This window comes from Emydura macquarii, unplaced genomic scaffold, assembly GCF_026122565.2.
Source record: "Emydura macquarii macquarii isolate MOO-44397 ecotype Brisbane River unplaced genomic scaffold, CSIRO-AGI_Emac_v2 contig_1876, whole genome shotgun sequence".
Lineage (NCBI taxonomy): Eukaryota > Metazoa > Chordata > Testudines > Chelidae > Emydura > Emydura macquarii.
In genome coordinates, this window is record NW_027132013.1 from 11,339,777 (window position 1) to 11,364,603 (window position 24,827).

At 41.8% G+C, this 24,827-nt stretch overlaps 1 protein-coding gene across 2 annotated transcripts; it reads right to left on the reverse strand.

The window, feature by feature from the left end:
- Nucleotides 1-30: 30 nt before the first annotated feature.
- On the reverse strand, nt 31-23,030 carry SYT13 (synaptotagmin 13). 2 transcript variants are annotated; one of them, XM_067557608.1, is made up of 6 exons: nt 22,848-23,030; nt 15,577-15,799; nt 13,330-13,464; nt 11,095-11,408; nt 6,639-6,768; nt 31-5,377 (listed from the first exon to the last, which is right to left on the reverse strand). In XM_067557608.1, the coding sequence occupies exons 1-6, from the start codon at nt 23,028-23,030 to the stop codon at nt 5,073-5,075; spliced, it is 1,290 nt and encodes a 429-aa protein (XP_067413709.1). In that variant the 3' UTR covers nt 31-5,072. The 2 variants fall into 2 exon arrangements, with proteins under 2 accessions (XP_067413709.1, XP_067413707.1); XM_067557606.1 differs by having other exon boundaries at nt 13,330-13,470.
- Nucleotides 23,031-24,827: the final 1,797 nt, after the last annotated feature.

Here is a 24,827-nt window from a genome sequence, read left to right on the forward strand (position 1 = left end):
ATCCAACCACAAATAAAACAGACAAAATGATCACAGTTTGGAATTATTTATTTGCTACTGAAGATTTACATTTGTGCTATAACATCAGACACATGACTGATAAGTCTCATGCGTGCCTTTTGTGTTTTAGACTGTGAGTACAATGTAGACAATCCAAAAGCTGATTCTGTGCAATAAAAACATCAGTAAAAGGGCTGAGTAACCAGAAAAGCTTGGTCATTCATGTTGGAAGGCCACATATCACGATTTTTCTTTGCTGTGTTCACTATTCTTCTTTACTCTTGAGACTTACCAATGAAAAGAACTATATGAGAGCTAAGTATTATTTCCTACAGCTCGTCACTTTAACTTTCTTTATGAGAACAAAAGTCAGTTGTGAGTGAGCTAAACTTTAAAACATGTAACATGTTCCATCCCAGTTTTGTAATGACATATAATCAGACTTAAACTGACCTTCCCAAAGGTGCAAGAAATGAGGCCATAGGTGCATCAGTTCAGTGCCTTTGGTAACTTTGCCTTAGTTCTAGCAAATGCCATTGTGTTGAACTCTAGCCTCTGTTACTGGTGTGGACTGTATCCTACTTTCCACCTCATTATTGAATCACATATGAATGCATGCATTTGCTGGTGAATAACAATGGACAACTTGCACTATACAGGACATAACAGAGAGCCAGTGACTCTTTACATGGTGAAGTGGAGGTAATTAGAAGTGAGTCCAGTATGTAGTTTAGCTGGACATAACAGGAATCAAGTACTGCTGGTTGCAATTGTAAGATAACTGAATTTCCCGTGTATCATTTAATGATAAAAGAGGGGCTCCATCTGGAATCTCAGATCCAAATCCCAGGCAAACATGGGGAAAACTTGGATTCAGGCCCTTCAGGTCTTGGGTTTATCTCTCTAATGGAGTCAAACTACAGCCTCCTCCATCTTGGGGAAAAAAAGGTTGTATCTGGTTCCAGCTCCCTGATGATGGGCGATAATATCAGACACTTCTCTAGTTCCTTTCCTTTGAGTCTTTCCAAATAACTGGGCAAGTTTCTCCTCTTGTTTATACTGGTGCAAGTCTATTGACTTTAATGGAGTTGCACTGCAGTGAGTGAAAGCATAACTGAGTCCATCAATTTACTGAGCCTCACACTGACCCTAGTGAGGCTATATAGTGATCACTTCATTCAGCACTGAAATACAACCCCTTTGCATATCAGACACAGCATTTGTTTCACAGCAAGCAGCCACACAGCTGAACAATTTAGGACAGAAAGGAAGGAAAAAAATTGTACCCAATTGAAGTTGCAGGGGCAATTTAAGGAGGTCAGGATGTAACTGGAACATCATTAGAACTGGGCTAGGGACCAAATATAACACTGATTCTTACAAAACACAGCACAGAAACTTCAATAACCACCAATGATCCTCAGTTTTACAACTATCCTCCCTTACTACCACACTGGTACATTGATTCAGTGCTAACTAGGAGAATGGAACTATCCACACAGCTGGGATACAGTACAGTGCATATTGTAACAGAATAACTGTCTGATTACATACAAGTCAGGTATTATAGTTCCCCAATACCCTTTTCATGTAGAAAATCAACAGATGGAAAATACATGTGACAAACGGTACATACGGAATTAGGGAGCTGCATTTCCAATGCAGTACCTTCTTCTCCATGTACAGCCAATAGCAGGGGTAATAACCAAGTAGTTACATTTCCCCTCCATGCTACCCCCACCATTTCCACAGTTTCACTCCCCTCTGAACTATAATGGACCATAATAACCAGTTTAATTAGTACAACCACTCTTGAATTGTGATCTCTAACTTAATGACCTGGATTTCTGGTCATAGAAATATCTGCCCTTTCAGGTCTCCAGTGCCAGCCAAGTATCATAACACCATGAAGTAATAATTTATCATAAAAAATAAGGAAGATTAACAGCACTCAGAGGAAACTACAGACTAGGCAATGTTAAAATAAGTTTGCACAGTTAAAACAAAACAAACTATAGATCTGGAACCTTTGTTAAGTCTAAGCTGCATGAGGTTGGGTTCAAACATGCTGACTGATACTTAGCATGATTATTTTATTATTACTCTAAGTTAACACTATTATAGTCAGTTAATTCATGGTGTATTACAGGTTTATCATTTTAAAAAATGTAAAATAGTGGGCCAAATTTCTCTATGATGTAACTCCACAGAAGCCAATGGAGTGATCCCAGGGCTGATTTTGCCCCTCTAACTTTACTATTGTTTGTGTAATTTTCAGATGGTGAAAGAATCATGTATTGGCCGAGAGATGATCAGAGACTTAGATGTATGGGGTAAGATTCATCAATATGCAGCCTCTTATTTCAATCATGTCTATACTTAATACTTTGATTGAAACAAATGTTCAGTCTTATTATACTGATAGCCAGCCTGTTGTGCATTCCAGTTTATACAGCATAATGCCAAAAATATCAATAGCAATGTGTGACTAACACAACTTTTAGTTGTAGTCCATCTTTTATCATTTCCATTGGTCTTGTGTGGGCTTTTCCTCTGTCTTGCTCAGAATTTTGGCTCTTGCTTATTAATTAAGAAGCTGTCTTCTATAGGTAAGGGAACAAATGGTCAGTAATATTTGTTTTAATAAGATCTGATCACTTTAATGAAGTGAAGATTGGGTAATTGCTAATATAAATGCTTTGGTTTGAGTAGTTTTACTCAAATGTAATGGTGGATCAGCTTGATCACTGCTAGAATTAAGTGGAAAGCACTGTCATTTTAGTTTCATGTGTCCTATTCTTCAGTAGTTCTGAGCTATGGACAGCATGATTATATCTTTAGCCCTTTGAATGCCAGGTCCCCATGCATGTCTCCTAAAGGTGAGCCTACTATTTGCAAAGGAGTGGCAGGACAAGCAGTGAACTCATAGGGACATAGCAATATCCCTGTCAAAGACACCCAATATCCCAAGACACCAAAAGGAGAGTATACAATTACACTTAAGCCATGCCAAATCTCAAATGCACAAGAGAAATTAGTAAGTGATGGTGAGTTAGAGGGGCAGTGAAGAGAAAGTAATTCAATCCTGAGCTGATGTTGTACCTTGGCAGCCTTCTGGGCTGCTTTTCTAGCAATGATGGTAATTAAGAGGGTTTCAGTATGGCACTTCAGCAATAAACCCAGACTGTCAACTGCTGGTGAAACAATCCTATAATTTACTCAGGCTCATCTGCTTCCAGAACATAATCAGAATATTCATCACCTGCCTACTTCAGAAATTAGCCTATTTCTAAACAGGAAGAAACAGAAAGAAGCGGAAGGATTTGTGGAAGTCATGGGCATAACTGGACAGAACACCATCAGTCATTTTCTGCATTGTGTCAATGACCTTCATGGAAGAGACAGAGAAGAGAGTTCCTCCAGGAACCCTGGGAGAAAGAGGAATACAATACCTGCAGATATAGATTTAGAATCATGAAGCTTTCATGTTTTCAATGGCTTTTAGCAACCCTAGATCTAAGATATCAAAGACTCCAGGCAATGGAGAAACAAGAAGGAATCCATACACAGGGTTTGACAGTGCTCATTTCAAAGGCTGGATACATACAGTAAATACTCAGGAAAATAGCTCTGCTTCTTTCCCCCCTCTCTCTCTCTTTATATAATCTACTCTCTCTCTATTTCTTTGTCTCTGTTTTTCTCTGTGTCCTTCTACTCTCTTTTTCCATGTTTTCCATCTTCAACTAGCTTTTCTTTTTTTCATATATCCATTTAGTCTATCTTAGGAGTCAGTTTATTTTGGTGATCTTTGTTCCTTATGATCATGTAAAGCAATATGGAAAACGTTGACTGGCAAAGTGGACACAGCCAGTTTGCTAGTGCAGAGATCACCACCCCAACAGGGGCTTTGGTGAGACTGGTTTGTTGTCATGTCAGAAACCTGGGGCTGAGTGATAACCTTTTTGGCCCATCTATTTCCATTACTTGTTTTTTTTCCATAGGAACAGATTTTAATTTTATATATATATATACCAGGGAAAAATGATAGTGTGTGTGCTAGCATATATAATTCTTTGAGGTCAAACTAGATAGATAGCCCAGCTGTTCCTCTAGAGAAGCATAGCTATCACATTCTGAGATGGCAGAAGGCCTGAGTTTTGAGGCTGAACTCTACATTCCCAAGAGGAACTCAGAAATCCTGTGTTTAGGAGTTAAGACTTAAGGGGGCAAAAACAAAACAAAACAAAAAACAGAGAGGTTGTGCCATTTTTGTATTTTTTAGTAATAGAAAAAAAAATGTTGTATGTATTAACCTTAGAAATGTCAATCTGCTCTTCCCTGTTTTGCTGGAAGTCTCTGTAACAGAGCTAGACATGGACTGAAAGATCTCTCCACCATTAAGAAAGAGCTTTTCTTCTAAACTGTTTGTCAAGTGTTTGATTTTAAATTTTTTTAATGAAAAAAACAAAAAATTATTTGAACACTGTGAACAAGTCATTTCCCCTCTTACTTAATCAGGTTTCACTTCTATAGCATGCTGTATGCCTGCTAGCTCTCCAATCATCTGTAGAGTCTTCCACTTAAAACAGGGTAGATAAGACCTGAACATATAACATAAAAAATAAGCAGAAAATTTTTAAAAAAAATAAAAAAATCAGGCCTCCTTTATCCATCATAAAACTGTAAAACACAAGCCACTTTTTCCCTTTTCAGCTCACCTTTAACTACAACACATACAACACATACAAAGGCAATCCCCATTTGTTTTCACCAGTGGCTTTTCAGTGTCAGAGTCTTGTCCTTGTAGAAGTTAGAGGTCTGGTGGTGTCATCCCCAGGAGATGTTCAGGACTGTCCCCTACCATGTATGTTCCAGCCTGGTCTAGTTTGAAAGAGTTCTTGTGGCAGGAAACCCGAAAAAGGCAGTGTCCATAACTGAGTGCTGTGATTGGTCATTTTGTGGATGGGTGTGATTCATGTTCCTCAAGATGAAGTACAACTTGGCTCACTCTCCTGACTCAGAGACCTCCCATAATGAAAGGCAGTTGGCTGGTCATGACAGTGATTACATGGCTACATATGAAGTTGGTGCCACATGGCTATCTGCCTCCTGGGGTTCCTCAGCATCTCCTCCCAGTGGTTCCTCTCCATGCCTGTGGCATGCAGGCCCAGGCTGCACTTGCCAAGTGATTGGCTTTGCCCAAGGCCGTCCTGGCTTAGCATTTCTAGCTCCACGCTGGAGGCACGTAGCAGCTCATGGGGCACCTCAAACATGATCATCTCATTCCAGACTGGGTTGATCTTGTGTTTAGCGCGCTTTGTCTGCTTCTTTTTCAGTTTCAGAGACTGGTGCTTCAGTGTCACCTTGACAGATACATCTACATGGGAAATGAAGGGAAGAAAGACACCATAGTGATGAGTACAGGACAGGCAGACCATTATTAAAAGAGAATCTGAACCAATGACTAAGGACCAGAGGAAAAGCACATGAGCAGCTTGTTTGTTTTTTCTCTTCTTAAGAATTATTTTAATAATTTTTGCTTTTTTTGACCCCATTTTTAAGGATAAGGAGCCCAGGCAGATGTTATAAAATATCAGGTGTAACAATCTGTTCAGGTTAAGATCAGCATCTGGATCTAGAACACTCCCTTGGAGTTCAGGGAAGTTTGGATTGAAGGCTTTTTTGTACCCTGTGATAGTGCTGAAGGCCAGTGGTGGAATTTGGGACACAGATCTGGGGCTGGATTTTGAATACCTCCAATGTTTGGGGTTTCCATCCACAAAAGCAATGGGTCCCACTTTTCCTTCATGGAAATAATCTGCAAAGGGAAGAGGAAACTGCTGAATTTCAATATGAATTCTTTTGCCAGAGTGGACATGGCTCGTCCCATGTTGGAAGAATCCTATGGATTCCTTCCTCAACCTATGGATCCCATGAGATTGCAGGAGGTAAGAAGGATTCACAGTGATGAACTTTGCCTCCCTTCTACCACCTGGCTGTACAGGTCTTGGAGGTGCATGCTTTCAGAGACTCTCCTGTTCTCCCTACAAGGGGATGTGCTGGTAAGTTCTGAGGTGCAGAGGAAGAAGCAGTGCAAGTTAATGCAGCCTCAGGGTTGCAGGTTGGAGGGAAGTCTTGGGAGAACATAACTGGCTCCCTTTCACTACCCTACTCCTTGAAGGCCTTCAGATGGTCAGAGGCAAGAAAGAATCATTATGCATAAGCCGAAGACCCTCCCCCTTCACAGAAGAGTGTGGCCAAGTGGTCTGAAACTGTGGTATGGTGCTTTAGCAATATGGTAGCAGGGCTGATGGCTCTTTCTGCTCCACCCTGTCCTGGCCTGTCCTGAAACCACACCACAAAATGCAGTCTTTGCTACCATTGGTTTCTATCTGTAATTGGACCATTAATGGTCATGGTATGGTCCAGTTAGAATGAGTAGGCAGGTGAATATAGGACTATGTGCTGTGTACCTGATAAATATGATATTACCTTATGGTGTTCAGAGTTTTTAGGTACAGGGATGAGGGGCATTAAATTAGATTAGATTATGACTGTACTGACTCACAGTAAATCAGACCACCCTGGTCCCACTGTGTTCTATAGAAATTTGCCTAGTTCCCTTATTCCTCACTCACCCTTTCCCAGGAGATCTTTCAGCTGTTTGGAATGGAGGTTCTTGGCTTTTATGAGTACCACAAGCAGGCGGTTTGCTGCTGGCAGATAACTGATAGAGAGGAGTATCTCCCCACAGCCTGCATCTGGCTCCTAGAAGGTGAGAAGAGAAACATGAAAGAAAGGCAAATTCATCATCCACTCTTGCCCATACCATTGAGCAAACTGAGCAATGTGGGGCCAAAGATCAATGATAACATCTCAAATGCAGCACGTCACATTGTGTCTGACTCCCAGCCCTATTGCAGGAGGCTCCCCAGTTAGACTCGTTGAGGTCTGATGGAGCAAAGCAGAGAGTGAGCGCTTGGACAGAACTTAGCTGAAAGGAAGTTCACAATAATGCTCTACTCACTGATCAACTGACTAGGTGGGTTAACCCATTCATTGCTGCAGGAAAATAACTGTTTCCTAACAGCAGCATTCCGTGGGACATTTATTCTAAAGAATGGAGCATCAGGATGTAACAGATATAGTATGCTGGGCAGCACCAGAAAGCTTTAAACAGAGAAATTTAGCTGCATCCTTAGCCTCTATCCTTTTTCTGACAGATTATCCTACCGTTGCCTCTCCTGCTGATTCATGTCTCTTGCTTTGATTATTTCCTTATATCTGCCACCCTTTGTGTGAGGCATTTCTGTTTAAATTTAAGTCCTGGCCCTATGGAATCCAGATATGGGTTCCTCAGGGAAAGAAGAAAATGCCACAACACTAATATACACTGATACTCTTAATGAACCAGAGCTAGTCACTTCAGCTTGGTATTTTAAAAAAATACACAAAATCAGCACTTGTGCTATTTGTTTTGCCTTCTTGGCATGTCTTCTCCCAACTCTGTGAGTGATTCCCTCTATTTCCCCAAGCTCTTAAAATTTCTTTAAGGTAGATGATCTGAATGATCAATTTTTCACTTTACAGGGCCATAGTTCTTTTCTTTATTCCTTTCCTGGCATTAGTGATTAGTTTCTTTGCCTTCTGGCCTTCCCCCGCACCCAGACATGTATCCCTGTAGGCAGAACAAGAGGAAAATAATCACACTGACAACAGATCTTTCCTTTCAAAATGATATCATTTTCTGGTGGGGAGTCAGAAGAGTGAGAGAGAGAGAATGTGTGTGTGCACAGAGAAATGAAAGAAGGGAGCAAAGGGGAAGTAATTATTCACTCAATTAGCACCAGTTTGACACAGAAATCCCATTTTAATGTGAGATTAATGGTCCAGAAGGGTCATTGAAAACCAGTGTTCATTTGAGTGGATTCCCCTTGGACTTCCCACCAAAGTCTAAAATCTTTAGGAGAGAGACCTCTTATCCAGGACTTTTTTGTGCCTTCCTCTCTCAGTTCTAAGTAGGCTAGAAATATTTCAGATTAAGTTTTCCCCTTGCTGGCCGCTGTGGGTGCGAACAGACATTCATTAACAACAGATTTGTTGAAACTGTTGCTGTCATCACTGTCTGATTGGAATGACTCAGGCACAAACCAGCCAAGAAGTCATTACCAGGGAAACTCCAAACTCAAATAAGTAAAGTCTTTTAAAGAGCCAATGTAAACCTTTTTCATGAACTCAGGCAAGGTGCACAGGCAGCACTGTATACTTTGTGCTCATCAACCTTCCAAAAACCCTGTCCTAAATCTAACCTAATTTAAAGAGAGGCAGTAGCCAGGGAGCCTAATCTAGGAGTTGACAATAGACACGTCTTCACTGAAAAAAAATTTGTTTATACATGAAGATAGTTCTTTCAGTTGTAAAGTTCTCCACTGTTGTAAAACCCAGTGGAGATAAGGCACAGGTAACTTTCACCTCAGCACACATAGTAGGAGGCACCTCCACTAGCTACATCTAGGAAAAACTGCTGTGACTTGTCTCCACTTGGATTTCACATCCAGAGAGCTATCTCAGGTTAACTATCTCAATGTAACACACACACTTTTTCTCCCCAGTAAAGACATAGCCAATGACTTGCTCTTCAGACTTGGAGACTGACTATTTGGCTATCCAAGTATTTTATACAAAATAGAAGAGTTTTGACAGAAGAGATTGAGAAAGCCTCAGAATAACCACCAGCCCAGTGATTAGGGCTGTCTCCTGAAACATGGGAGACCCAATTTCCCCAATGAAATGCTTCAATGATACGTCCTCTGGCAGTTTTATGAATCTAGTTCTCCATTTCCTTTGCTTTTTATGTTACGAAGTACCTGGAAATTAAATGAAACAGTTTTGTTTCAGGTTGAATGAAATATTTTGTTCAATTGGAAATGAAATTTGTGTTGACTTTTTTGATTAATCAAAATTCTTCTGAATTTTTTAATTTGATTCAGGTAGACCCAATTTTTGTTTTCCAATTTTTCAAAACTGACAGAAAATTTAAAAAATCATTTAGTTGCCCAGCTCTAATAACAACTACCTCCCACACCAGTGCATCATAGATCTAATCAGTTCATAATGTGTGTGAAGCATTTTGAGATCTTGAAATGGAAGGTGCTATGGAAGTAAGGAGTATTAAACCAGTGGGGGGGGAGAAGGACATGACTAGCGGTACCAGCCTAGCATCTGCAGCTTTCATAATGTGGTGAACATTGCTCTGAGCCCATGGCAGCACTCCACACATTTCTGAAGAGCAATGACATTACCTGGCCAGCTAGTGAGCTCCCCTCATCATTCATGTATTTGTGTAGGAGAATTACAGACAGGGTGTGTTTGACATTTTTGCAACTCATGGCTTTTCCAAGGAAATATCAATCTTTAAACAAATCCCAGCTACCTTGCTCCTGGATGTACACTGACAAAAATAGCTCCTATCAATTTCTGATTATCTCTCTCTTGTTCCCTCATTCCCTCCCACCCTGGCTCTCAATTAAAGATTCATGACTTGTATTTAAACTGTCTGTATAATGATTGGTTCGCCCAGGTCCCTGATGACGCAAATGCAGCTTTCACTGCACATCTTTCAGCTCAAACTGGGGCACTGTTTGTAGCCACTTTTAACATTAACCTACTCCTCTCGGGTTAGAAAAGGAATCGGCCTTGCCTTATTAAAGATGGATCATGGCAGAGGGGACAATATGTCCAGGGCCCTGTCAGCTTGTAGATGTATTGATGGCTGCTAATCTTTATATATACAGAGAGCTTCTTGGCACCCTTTGTATAATGCTACTGGAGCAGATTTTGGCCTTGTCTATATGGAAAAGATTTTTCAGTGTAGCCTAAGGTGTGAATTTACACTAATACAGTTATACTCATATAATCCCCTGTGTAAACATTCTTCTGCCAGTAGAAAAGTGGCTTTGGGAGGGAGGCAAAGGGGTTAGCTTATGTCCCTGGGAGAGGAGCTAAGTTAAACCAAAAAACTGACAAAAACTCTTATACTGGAACAAGTGTGTCCACATGGGGGTTATACCAGTGTAATTGGTGAAACTTTCCCCGGTAGCCAAGGCCATAAACACCATCTGTTAAACTGATTCAAGCCATCCATTTATTCCAACTATCCATTGGTCTATCTCAGGGTTTTCTATAGTGCTCATCACTGTAGTATCCGAGTACTCTCCAGGTAAATTAGCATTATTGGAAACTGGTGATGTAGAGTTCTATGATTCAAGCAAAGTCACTGGGTAGTCCTCAGGCATTACAAGGCCAGATGATTACTTATTTCAGCGTGCAACAATGTTGTCAGTAATGCTTCTCCCTTCCTACGTTATCTGCTCTGCCCAGAACCCTGGTTCTAACTACCTGGGTACTATCATAATCGTGTCTCCATTTGATCCTGGTACTCAGGGGTTACATTTTTAAAAATTATTAAGTGCTCAAAATTCATTCAGCGCTCACAGAAACTAAGAATTAATAGCACTGCCTAGAATAATGCAAGGGAGAGGTTTCCAACACGCAGCTCTGCTGATGCATTTCAGACCTATCTTACAGCACTCTCTGTGGTTTCACTGCTTGCCCCACATCTCTGCAATGCATCTCCATCCTGACGCCTGCATACTCCTTTGTAGTTCAGCCAGTATGCGGTAGGTCAGTCTTGACCTACACCACCTTTAGCTATTCCAGTTCTGAGCCCCTACACAGCTCAACCAGTGAACCTCAGTTCATCTCTGCAACAGCCTCAAAACATTGACACTGATTGTTGTAGTTCAGTCACTGATTATCATGAAAGGAAAGGAGAAAGAAGGGTTATGTTACATGTAGGTGCTGTGAGCTGTACGGTTAGGCACTTTGATCACTTGCTGAACTGGTCAGATCTTGACCGGTGCTCATGACCTTTTGAAGTTATTGGAGTTGTGGAGGCTCATCACCACTCAGGATCTGGCCCAGTGTAAATGCAGACCTGGTTATTACATGCCCTTTGAAATAAGTTTCTCTAACCTTGGAAACTAGCAACTCTTGTTATATTGCCTGAGGTACTGCTAGGTATTGACATGATACCTTCTCAGGAGTCTTCAGCTTCTCCCACAGGGACGTTTTGAAGGGTTCTCCCACATTAGCCAGACTCAGTTTAATTTCCCCAACAATGTGGTGCCTAGAGAACCTGTCGCAGTTCCTCAAGGTGAGAGTCAGTGTTCCTTCTGGCACCTCCTCCTCGGCTAACGGGAACAGCAGAGCTTCCTCCCAAACGATGTGGTGTGCTTTCTTCTTCAACACTGTCTGGGACTCTGTGGTGCCAGACTTGCTCACCAAGGTTCCCAGGATGTAGCAGTCACAGCCAGCCTCCTGGTCCCCTATCATTCGTCCCTGCATAGCTGGAGGACAAGGAAAGGGAAGGTTCCATTAAAAGAAACATCCTATCGCAAGGGCAAGGTATGCAAAGGCAGAAGGCTTTGGGGCCTTTGCCTGTCTCACTGTAGTCATAAAATGAAACGGGCTGCACAGACATCCAAGATGTTGCTAAAACCTGCTGCTCCTTCCAACTAGCACTGGAGAGACCAAAAGCCCAGAGCCCAGCGTTATTGACTTTCCTTCAACATGTGCAAAAATATTATTGTCCTTGCCCTTCAGCAACTACACCAGAATATTGTTATTGTTTGGGAGATTTTGCATCACAATCAAGCAAACATGCACTGCTCAAGGGCACTGAAGCAGTAGCCTGAGAAAACACATAAGATATTCGAGGGAGGGGAGGGATTTTAATTTACCTTTACACGGGATCAGAAAGAAAGTCTCCTAAAAAATGCATTAAAGAGACTTGGCCCGTCCCAGAAGTTAGAGGTGTACAAAGCTGCTTAGCATATCTGCCCCCCGCCCTCTCCAGGACCAGCGCAGTATGTCCCTAAGGTCCATTCCCAACCGTTTTGTCCAGTCTTTTTGAAATGGCTTCTTTGGGAGACCATTCATTCCACAGTCTAATTGCTTTCAATGTTAGGATTTCCCCCCTGATATTCAGCCCCAAATTTTCCTACTCTTTGTTTCATCCATAGGCTGAAAGGTCTAAAATGAAAACTGTACATAAAATATCATTTTGCATGTTCCAGGAACAGTGACAAATGAATCTATCACCCTCCAGACCAAGGGCTGCAGTGTCTCTGTTCCTCAGCTGGGTAATCCAGCAACAAGGCCTCTGTGTGACTGCGAAAGTCAGCGTGCACGTCTGTCAGTGGAGAGTTGCCATTCTGCCCATTGGCTTAGCAGCTGTGGGCTGCCAAGTCTTTGACACCCAGGAGAATCCTCTGTCTCCTTAAGAGAGTAGAGCTTCTGCTGCGCTGACAGGGAGAGTACAACATGCATATATGAGCGCTCGCTGAACATGCATCTCAGAAAGAAACTCAGGGCTGTGGGCTTGTTGCTGGCAGCATGCCCAGAATGGTGGCTGCAGTTTAGCACCCCTTCAGTCCTTGCATGCGAAGCTGATAGCTGGGCTGGATTTGGGGGGAATTCATACTGTCTGTGAATTACTCACTCAGCTCCGCTTCACACTCCCAGGAGGACTGTGACTAGCAAGGAGAGGGTTAATAGTGTTCAATCTCTGAGCAGTGAGGCTACCCCAGCTGCCTGCCCTTAGTTTGGAGATTGCTGGAGAGCCCTGCCCCCTGGCTAAGCTCAGCTGGAGGGAGTTATCTCATCCACAGGGTATGTAAGAGGAATATGATTTAAACATCTCTTCCTCCAACTTGGCCTGAGCAAGAGGGTTGTCATATGTAGTGTTAGACCTTTCTTTTGATAGTGGAGCTGTGGGAAGCTCTGTACATTTTCCTGTCATTTACGTGAATCCTAAATCCATGTGCTGGTTTCTCCTTCCGCTGGATTTGCTTTACAGGACCAGACAGAAGGGCTAAACAAATAAACAAAAAAATGTTTGTCGGGAGGAGGAGGAAGGAGATGTTGAGCCTGTCACTTCACTGGCAGCATCTCCTCAAAGCAACAGTAAGAGAGGATCCTTAGCTGCCCACTTCTAAAACGGATAGAATGGGACAGACACCTTCTGATTTCCTCATGAACCATACAAGTTGCTGATCCCATTGCTAAGCCATGGTGCATTCTTTTCAAGCAGTGAAATCTCTTGGCAATTCCAGTTTGAAAGCCTTATTGCCAATAAAATCTCCCTCAGTTCTGTGGGGACGTTGATTTTTATGTGGGAGATGAAATACGTTTAGAGTCAAAAGATACCTGCCTTCTTTCAGATAAAGGGTTGTTAATATAAAGTATACAGGGTGGGGAGCCACTTACCTTCAAGAAAGGCCACACAGAGCTCAGCTTTCTGTCGATCATACCCGAGGGAATAGCAGAGTTCAGGGGCCTGGTTACAGCTGGCTGCTTTCTCAGGGTTCAGATGCTCTGTGACACACACATCCTTTACTGCACCTGGAACTGAAGTAACCCTTTTAGCAAGGTTTCATTCCTCATCAACCCAAATTCACCACCTGGCTTCACTGACTCTGCTCTGTAGCACTGCTTTCCCTTTTCACTTTCCACATCCTTCCAGATGTGGACAGACTTCCACTTTCTGTGTGCTGGCTGGACTTTAGGAAGCCAGCCATATGTGGATCTCTCGCCTCATTACCCATCGATGGGGACTACACATGTTCTTGCTTTTGGACTGCTTTTTAACATATTCCCTGAATTAGACTGTAAGTTTTTGTGGGTAAGGACTTCAGAGCTGACTCTGATCCAGCCCACTTATAATGCTAACACATTTTATTAAAGCTATTGGAATGAATTCAATCCTTTTTAGGAGATATTCTTTCCCACACAGAAGGCCACTGTTACCTTAATTCCCACAGTGCCTGGCTAGAAAGAAAATGGTGAGGCTGGAAGGTTATGAGGCCGTTTCTTCTTGTAAGATTTTGGATTGGGGTATATATTAGGTTAATTACCTAATAGCCTAGTAAAGCAACAGGCAGGACTGAAAAGGAAACCACAATATTTTATTGTCAGATACTGGTATCTGCAGTTACCAGTTTGGATAAGGTGCCAGAAGGGCAGAAATGGTAGGGGGCTGAAACTTAGTTCCCCAAGCAAATACCAGTCAGAATCAAAATAAGTGTGACATACAGTGTGCCAGCAGATCGAGGGAAGTGATTATTCCCCTCCATTTAGCATTGGTGAGGCCACATTTGGAGTTTTGGGTCCCCCACTACAGAAGGATGTGGACAAATTGGAGAGTCCAGCGGAGGACAACAAAAATGCTTAGGGGGACTGGAGCAGATGACTTATGAGGCAAGGCTGAGGGAACTAGGCTTGTTTAGTCTGCAGAAGAGAAGAGTGAGGGGGGATTTGATAGCAGCCTTTAACTATCTGGAACGGGTGTCCAGAAAGGATAGAGCTAGGCTTTTCTCAGTGGTGGCAGATGACAGAACAAGGAGCAATGGTCTCATGTCGAAGTGAAGGAGGACTTGGTTGGATATTAGAACAAGTTTTTCACTAGGAGGGTGGTGAAGCACTGGAATGGGTTACCTAGGGAAGTGGTGGAATCTCCTTCCTTAGAGGTTTTTAAGGCCCAGCTTGACAAAGCCCTGGTTGGGATGATTTAGTTGGGGTTGGTCCTGCTTTGAGCAGGGGATTGGACTAGATGACCTCCTGAGGTCCCTTCTGACCCTATGATTCTATGGTACGCAGAGAAGAAAGCATACAGTTCTTGTTTTATTTTAATAACACTTGGTCTATGAAATCAGGCACAGCAGAAAGTCAGAGCACTTGTGGAGTTGGTAATGCACAGAGATTAATGCACTGATACACACACATCAAGCTCTGGTGCCAGCCTATGTGCCGCCAAATTGCTCTAGCAGCCCAGTGCTATTGCCTTCCTTCTGACACTTTAGGGCAGGCTGATGCTTAAATGCTCGCCTCCTCCTTCTTTCCTAGTGAGGAGAGATGGGATAGTGGCCCTGTGCCGAGAAAGAGACAGAGAAACTATCAAGTACTGCCAAGTGATTTTCAAGTTAAAAATAAATCTCTATATAAACCATGCACATAGTGCATTGTGCCCACTGGAAAATCCCCAGGAAGACTGTATTAATGTTATAGCCACCCAGGTCAATTGTGCTGTTAAAAAAGCAGCTCAGGAGGTAAAATCAATATGGGCACAGAACCATCACAAGCAGGAAATGCTGCCAGATGCAAACAGTTAATTGGACTCCCTAAGGTCAGAGGAGTTTGGATTTAAAACTATTCAGGGCACTGGTGCGTGTCCCAGTTTCACTAATTGAACCCCAGGATGGGCTCCATCTCTACTTTATCTTAGCCACTCACATTTAAGTAATGATGGACAGAGCAAGCCACAGGTGATTTGTAAACTGAGCACATTTGTGCTGGAATCATTGAGAGAGAGGCACCAAATGGTCATTTTTACATCATTATAACTGAACTTCAACCCTGTGTACAAGTCCTATGTTGCTTATCAGACACCTGGGCACCAGAGCAGTGGGCACCAGTCTGAAGAAGAAATGGTTCCATTGGACTTGGAAATGCTCCTACCATTTTGAGGGAGAACAAATAACTCCTCATTGACTTGTATCTTCATTCTGTTCTGATCCAGAATGGCATGTTTTCCTCTAGTTGGCTCGTCAGTTGTCTTCAAGGCATAATCCGTGTAGTTAACAATTTCTGGGGCAGTTACTACTGGCTTTGGACCATAGATGTTGGGAAACTTCAGGAGGGTCCGAGGTTGGATGGGTTCAGTTGTCTTCTTAACACTGAACTGAAATAAAGATCCTGTTCATTATTCTTTATAAATTAGACTAATGCTATCAACTCCCCTGAAGCCATCTGAGCCTGGACTAAGGGAAAACGTGATCCATTCAATCATTCCTAATGCCATTGTTATTTGGCTAATTGAACTCCCTGCATCAACCAGTAAAGAGATCTCCTTGCTTAACCTGTTGCCCAGTTGATCAGTCTGTGACCTCTTCAGACTCACCCCTCAACAGATGTTTGTTTGCAACAGAAAAGGGAAACTTTCCTATTTGTTGATTATTCCCCCTTCACAGTAGCAATAAACCCCTACTTTATATGTCTATGCCAGTTCCTTACCAGGCTCAGAGGCTGTGTGTGAAGGGAGCTGGGTCCGCACTGTGACTGATGCGTGGCTTCCTTTGGATCACACAATGAAGCAGAATAGTTTTGGTACTTGGAGTAGAGCTTGCGCTACCTCTTTGGAAATGTAGTATGCATTTTCCACATGTTTGCCAGTCACAGCCTGACAGTCACACCTCCCCACATGCTTTGGGATGTCCAGTGCTGTGTTACTTATCCCATCATTGGCTCAGGGAACACGACTAGGACTGTGACTGCCCCTAGAAGTGGGATGGCTCAATTGCATCCTCACAAGGCCAGTCCTGTGAGTCTAAAACTGTTGCCCTTTGTTCTTTCACCAACATGCTCTGCAAATATTGAATCTCATCCTCTCTGGGTTCAGGACACTGATGAAAAAACATCTTTCCTGTCCCATCTACAGCCAGCTACCTAAACTATGGACAAACTTGGGGAATGGTGATCCTGTGGACTGTCAATAAGTAAACTGCAGTAGCTTTGAAAATACCTAGAGTCCCTGGTGCAAAAATGCAGTGTCTTAATGAGAGGCAGTGTAGTCTAATGGATAGCACACTAGACTAAGATCCAGAAAGCCTAGATTGTATTCTCATCTCTGCCACTAACCGACTGTATAACCTTGGGCAAATAAGATCTCCTCTTTGAGCATCTGTTCCCTCTCCCATCCTTTGTCTATTTAGACTGTAAGCTCTTTAGATCAGGTAATGTCTCTTACTATGCATTTGTTGTGTCTAGCACAATGGGGCCATGATCTTGACTGGGGTCTGCAGGTATAATTGTAATATAAGTAATAACAGTTTGCCAAAGTCTGGCAGTAAGGATTCTGAACTTGAAACAGGCCTGAGTCACGAAGTTCAGGTCTAGGTTTCAGGACTGTTTGGATCTTGTTTTTTTGTTTTGCTGATTATACAGAGAGGGGCCAGTTGCAACATTTGGAGTGAGGTCAGCTCCATCTCTCATTTAGAACAACAGGGCATGCCTCTGTCTCAAAGCTTCATGGGAAAATATTATCAATACTATCCTATATATAATGGGTTTTTTTCCACTTCCCTTTGAATCATCAGGCATTGGATACTGATTCTGGTTCTTATACCTCACCCAGCACCATAGTGTCTGAGCATTTTCCAGGGAACAAACAAGATGACAGCATCAACAAATTAATGTAATTGTTAGTTCAGACTTTCATCTTGCTAAAATAAATAAAGTGTGTCCTGTATATATCCTTGATTAGACAGAATGACATTTTGGTCTGATAGGTCAGAGTTTGTTTTATAGTTTCAGTCCCATGCTGGTTCACAAGAATCAACACAGAGTATAGAAGGGTAATGCAAAAAGCACAACAATGAACACAGAACTGTGGGATTGTTGCCATAGCTCACACAACACAGGATCCTTCATTAAGAAGGAGAGGCAGGTGAAAAATCTGTCAATGGGACATTGCATTCCACCCCCACCTACGTTCTAAATGTAAATCCCAACTATATGGGATTTAAATCGCTCTGTGTAAACATACATTTGGATTTGCCCACAGGAAAGAACAAAGACTGAGTAGGAGCTACCACAGCTCTGATCAATTTGCATTAGTGGTTCTAAAGCATTTAGAGAACCTTGTGTAAAGGGTGCTGGAGAAGTGGAAAATACTGTTTTATTGTGATCATGCTGTGGTGGAAGGATCTTTTGTTCCATTAACTGCCAACCTATTTCATTTTATATTTAGACAGAGAGAGAGAGCAAGACAATACTCTTAATTGTAACTAATGTTTTTTCATTCGTTACTTTGATTCATATTAATAATGAATGTTGATCGTGCCATGGAGAGAAGCAATCTTTTGAGTCAGGGCCTTTTGCTCCCAGATTCCATGTCTTTAGGGAATATTCCCATTCCTCAAGGAGCAGCACAATAGAGCAAAAAGAATAATCTTGTATTTTGGTTTTTAGCCACACTCTCCATGCTCTGCCTACAGAACCATAGTTTCATAGCCATTAGCAATGGAATAGACCTTTTAGGTCATGGACTCCATCTCCCCAAGGTAGCCAGTGCAGGCTTGTTCACTGTAGTTCAACATCTAGTGCAGCAGTTCCCAAACATTTTCCCTGCATGACCCCATTTTCAGATGTGTTGTTTCCCACTACTCCAGACACCATGGAAGTTGCAGTTTAAAAATGATGTCCTCGCTGCAGTGTGACTGTACATGCAAGGTCACACCACAAGGAGGGTGCCATTTTGCTTTACAAAATAGCATCCTCTGGACAGCATAATCTCACATACATACGGTGCGTGTGAGGTCACACTGTGTGGAGGAGACCATTTTGTAAAATGGCATCTTCTGCATGCTTGGGATTGCTGTGACCCCATCTGCTGATGAAGCTACCTCACTTGGGGTCACGACCCACAGTTTGGGAACTGCTGATCTAGCGCTTTCTCCACTCTAGTTTTATGAGCTCTGGTCTATAATCTAGAGAGAAATTCATCCCTATGCTGAGGGCCAGCCTTGGCCATAAGTGAGACTTACACAGTGAATAAACCTCGTGTTGACAAAAAGGAGGGCATGGGATTTCACCTTAGAGATTTAAACATCAGTTCTGAAATATTTAAACTCCTTGAAATAACAGATTCAAATCCCAGCATGGTCAAATTCAGACTTCCATCTTTCTAAAGTAAATAAAGTGTGTTCTGTGCAGTAGGTAGGAGTCTTTGGACAATATCTTGAAAAACAAGGTCCTGATTGCTCTGCATGGACAGTAAATATCCTTTGCTCTGGGGTTTATGACCAACACCTCCTCTCCCTTCAATCTTATACAAAGGGTGCTCTGCAATAGCTATCCACCTGGCGGCTGCATTCTATACCAGAGGTGGCTGCATTTCAATGGTGTATGTCTATACCGCATGAGGTAGTTGAGGATCTTTAGCGATAAAAGATGCTATACGAATGTGAAGTATTGATATTACTATCACTTCCTCTGTGTGCTAAAAGTCAGACACTTAGTCAGGAAATCCATCAGCACACAACAACTAAGAGCTTCGCTGGGCTTACATAATATGTTAGTCTGTCTGCTCTGCAAAATCAGAAATGTGAGACATATGCAAACCAGTGGGGACCAATCCTCCCCCTTATCCAACTGCATCTGCCTCTGTTTATTGTGCATGCTGTCAGCTCTGTTTCGCAAGTGCTGACAGCTGATGCTGTTATTTAGCATTGCCCCTGGAAGGTCCGTTTTACAAATCAAACTACAGCAGCAAAGTCTTAAATAAAGTGAAGAACAAGAAAGCTCAATTAGTTCTATGTAAAATGCATGAAATGAGAAAGAGCAAATTAGATAGGACGCTGCTCCTGACCCTTCTGGGTCCCTCCCTGACATCATTAAAACACTGGACTAGATTATTTCCTTGGCTGATCTTCTGTCAGACTCACAACCAATACAAGCTTGTGGTTGTTACTGTGTCCCATGCTCTGAGGCTTTTGCAAAGTGACAATACAAAAGCCACATAGTTTTACTTGTTCTGTAGATATATCTTTATGTTTGGACAGACACAATCCTATCTATAGGTGCCTTTCAGGGCTTTTCTATATAGCAAACATAAGGCTTGTCTGACAGCACTAGCAAAGCACATTAGTGGGGGGAGGGGGAGGCGGTGATCTGTAGAGCGCTCTAACATGTTGTGCTCTTACACTCCACGCAGACCCTGCTGGCGCACCCTAAGAGGTATCTAGTTCATTTTGATGTAGCCCCATTTCAAATAATGTTAGATCAGTGTTAAAGAAAACAACACAACAATGGATCCAATATAGTCTAGCTTCCTATCTCTCTGTTATCTCTTGTGTATCAGAATCCTCTGATATTGACAAGCCTCAATAATTAAGTGTTCCAAGCACTGGCTAGGATATAATGTATTAAAGCTTTCCATCAGTGGACAAATGAAAAAAGATAGAACCATTGATAATAACAAACACAGATGATGTACAGCACTTCACAGACATAAAATAGATTTGAAATTAATCTTTAAAATGAATATGGAGTACTTTTAAATCAGAGACATTTTAGGGAGTGCATGTTCCTGGCAATAGGTTCCTTTTAATTTGGAAAGAACTAGCAAACATATGGAATATGGGAACTAGAGACATTTTGCACCTTCTGTGACAGAACGCTCTGTTCATATTGTAGACATAACCTTTCTGGAATTGTTGCAACAAAAAAAAAAAATATGTTAGCTACTTCGAATGCAGCAGGCCTAAAGTACTAACCATAATAACTAATTCATGATCAAAACACTATTACCCTGGAGCTCTAGGAGGAGACTAATGATGTATTAAAAGCTGGGTAAATAATTTAACCAGATATTGGTCACATACTATATTCAAAATATTGCAAGCTTTGTTGAATTAATAAATATTATGAGAGCCTAAACTTATGATGTTCTGAGCATCTCGAACTCAGCTTGACTTCAGTGATAGCTCAGAATGGTTAGCAACTTGCAGGAGGGGGCCCTAAGTGAGAAGCTGCAGAAATGTAAATACACTTTCCAAAGGCTTTTGATAAAGTCTTTCTCAAGAGGCTATTCAGGAAAGTTGGTTACTTCAAGGGTGAAGTCATATCAAGGATTAAAGATTGGTTCAGAGCTAAAAAAAAAATAAAAAGTAGAGTTAGAAAAGAAATTGTCTTTGTGGAAAGAAGAGGTTGATGATAATGGAGTGCTCTGTGGGTAATGGGGCTCCATATATTAACAATCTGGAAAACAGGTGAAAAGTGATGAAGAATAAAGGTTTTGAATGAAATTTTTCAAAACAGCCTTGGGGCCTGGGCACCTAATTCCCATTCATACACTTTGAAAATCTCAGCCTTATTGCACAGTATTGTATCAAAGAGTAAGATGGAAAAATCACCAGACAGCAATCTATTAGATTAGCCAAAGCTAACGAGAAACCAGAGGAGGACCTAGTAGAATAGGAAACTGGGCAACACATTAGCAGGTGAAATTCAAAATAAGTACAGGCAAATCTCCATTGTAAAACACACTTTACCCTACACACTGAAGAGTTCAGAAATAGCTGTAATGTCTTAGGGGAAAGATCTAGGCTTCGTAAGGGCATATATTCAATACCCAGTGGCAGCCCAAAAGAATCAAGAATTATATAGAATAATATAGAAACTCTTCTGGTGACGTTACATGTGTGCACCACAAACATTATAATCAGCTTTGAGAGACAAGGTGGATGAGATAATATCTTTTACTGGATCAACTTCCATTGGTGAAAGAGACAGGCTTTTGAGCTACACAGAGCTCTTGTTCAGGTCCAATGGTAAAAGCTTGTCTCTTTCACCAATAGAAGTCAGTCCAATAAAAAATATTAAAAAATATTATCTCACCCACCTTGTCTAATATCCTGCTTGTCTAATAAAGCTACAACAACACTGCAGATAATCAGCTTTGGCCATCTTGTCTCAAAACAACTGCAGCAGAAATATGGTGAGACTAGGACTATTCACTTTAAAGAAAAAGAGTGTCCATTATAGAGGGACTGAATATGCACTAATGAATGGCACAGAGATAGCCAGTTAGGACTCCTATTGCAGTTTTCAATAATATAAAAATAACAGAGCAGTCCATGTAATTTAAATGCAAATAAATAAAGACTTTGTTATACAATGTATTGTCAGCTTTTGGTACTAGCTAATGTAGTATATTATTAAGGCTTAGTAAGAATAAGCCACGTATAAATGAGAATAGCATTGACAGTAACATGAGCTAGGGTAAAACTTTCAGTGACCATCAGGCTTTATGTTTCAGACCTGAGGTCATAATCAGCCAGGGGAAAAAAATTCTAAAACCAATTCTCCTCAAGGTACAGTATTTCATAATTAGGTGCATTGGGGGAAGTGTTTCGCTTTACTGCTGTTGCACTTGGCACTGCCCGCTGACAGGACACAGGAGTAAATGGACCATCAGTCTGTCCCAGCTGGCCAATCCTATGCACCTATTTTGATTGACTCCTTTGAGCAATTAAGTAAGATCACCAGGGATGTCTGGAATCTGCAGCATTTCAAAACCACTGTTATAGCAAATGTAAAGGAAAAGAAAAAGCAGGTCAGAGTAGGTCTGGTGAGATAGTAGCATCGCCGCAGTTAAGGTTGTTACTAGATTTACATTATAAACTTTATTTTAACCTCACGCCTTAACTTTCCTAAAACTTAATTTGTTTCACATGTGGAGGAGGATTGTTTTCATAAATAAACCGGCTGTTTACACAGGAGCCTTTCCACTATATTGCAGTACCCATAGGTGTTTGTGTGTGCAGAGACAGAGAGAGATTATAAAAAATTCTGACCCTATTGATATTCTGCTCTTACTCTGCATGCTACTGTATTCTTACTATATCTTATTAGACAACAGGTTTCAATTCTTGCCAAATGATTTCCCTTGTGATCTAGCCTGACAATTCCAGTTGAATTTCAAATCTTCTTTTCTGTATTTTTGCCACCAGCAGCTTTTTCTTTGTTAAAATGACAGCTGACTGTTGCTTTGTGCATTTTGCAGGTCACCTGAGTCTCCCTTCCCCCAGTGAAATATTGCTACATCCTGAATCCCGCAAACAAATAGGATGTCATAAATCACCCACCACAGTCTGGCATGGAATTTGCATCCCTGCTCTCTACACTTATGGAACAAGTGGCAGAGTAAATTAGAGAAGGTGGTTTACCTGCTGGACTGGCTGGAGCATACTGGGCTTAGCATTTTCAGTGTCCATGTCTTGGTCCTTTCCTGAGAGTCCTTTCCTGGGTCGCCTGCATTTGCACAAGCAGGTGAGACCGCAGAGGGCAAGGATGCTAGTTGCAGTCCCCAAGGTGGCACCCAGAGCTATAACTGGGACAGACAAAACCATTGTCTCAGGCTGCAGAGATATTATACAAGAATCACGCAATTCTTCTTCTCAAGCAGTATGCATTTCATTCATTCCCTTTCAGAGTTTAGCCTGGTTTCATTCTCTTTGAAGTGTGAAAAAAGATCCTCTATAGTAGCAGGGAAAAGAAATGACTCTCTGAAGAGAGAAATAAATTATCCCAGCTTTGCTAGGCAATGAGACAACCTCTCCAACCTGCTGATGGAGTTTCTGGTTTATGCTCCTGGCCAGGCAGGGAAAGCAAAAGAAGTAGTGGCTGTGGTGCCTGCAATCCCTTTAAAGCCACAAGCAGGCAGTTTTCATTGAATCTTGTTCTCCAGCTCCACTGGGAAAAGTCTGATGTGTGATAGAGGGAAGACGTCAGCAGAAGGAGGTGGGCCCTGTTGGCTAACCCACAGAGAGTGCATCCAAATGTTGGTTCAGCTCTTTAGCAGGATTTGAGAGGGCTGGGTTTTTAATTCTTTAGGGGAATTGGGTTGGGGTTTTTTTTTTTTTTTTTTAATCTAAGTTAAAGTAGTGGTTGATGAAAGGTGCCAGCCTGACAGACCTGGAGACTGGCATAATGAACTCTCTACAATAAGGGCAAAGCTTGTTTGTGCAGGAAACAGAACTTTCTCAGCAGGCAGCCCAAGACTGTGGAATGAACTACCCCAGAAACCAAGGTCCTTCACAAACCTCAGCACCTTCCTCAGCAAGTGCAAGGTGCATTTGTTTGATTTGCCTTCTCTAACATAAACACACCGATATGCATGTATATATATATATATATATATATAAAATCCCTACCAAAACAAGACACTTCATGGCACATACTTCTCCCTCTGAGGAGAGGATAAGAGAACAAACAACATGTGACAGATGTGCAGTCACATTGCTTAATGCACTCCTGAAAGGATCTCTGATACTGCAGTGACAAGTGTGACACACAAATCTGAACAGAGCAGAAAAGAATAGACTAGAACTTGAGCAGCAGCAGGTTATGCTTTCCTTTGCTGCTCTGCCAGCATTCCACATCCCTGCCTTGGAAGCATCCCCTCTTGGGATGATAGGGCAATTAATTTTCAATCGCCCATTCAGTCCTTGCTCTCTCCGCTGAGACTGCCATAAAGAAGGAAAATCAGTTCACCTCTTAGGGTGTTTTTGGTAATGTGGACACCTATCCCCGGAGGGACTGGACCAAGATCAAAGTTGGCCATCAAAATTACAAAAAAATAAAAATAAAATTCTGCCAAGCCTAATTCTGATGGATCCTTGCAGTTTTCTTTTTGATCTCATTTCACTGTCTCACATACATATTAAATAGTTCCAGAGGGGTAGCCGTGTTAGTCTGTATACAGCAAAAACAACGAGAGTTCTGTGGCACTTTAAAGACTAACAGATTTAATATTTGCAGACATAAGCTTTCGAGAGACTTCAGCTCTCCTCTGTGTTACCTATTTTCTGTATTACTGCATCTGAAGAAGAGAGCTGAAGTCTCTCGAAAGCTTATGTCTGCAAATATTAAATTTGTTAGTCTTTAAAGTGCCACAGAACACTCATTGTTTATACATATTAAAGAATGTGTGAAGATTCCTGTGATTCCTGGGGCTGCTCCATGAAGATGGGAGACCATGAGCAGGGAGACTGGCAGAGGGTAAACAACAGGTGGTTCTGTTTTCTTTTACTTCTTCCAACGGTCCTAAACAAAACTGCAACTGTCAAATCAAAGGCCTAAGTGATTGGGAACCAGTCTTCAAATCCACAAGCAGAGAAGTAATGTGGGATACCAACACAGACAGA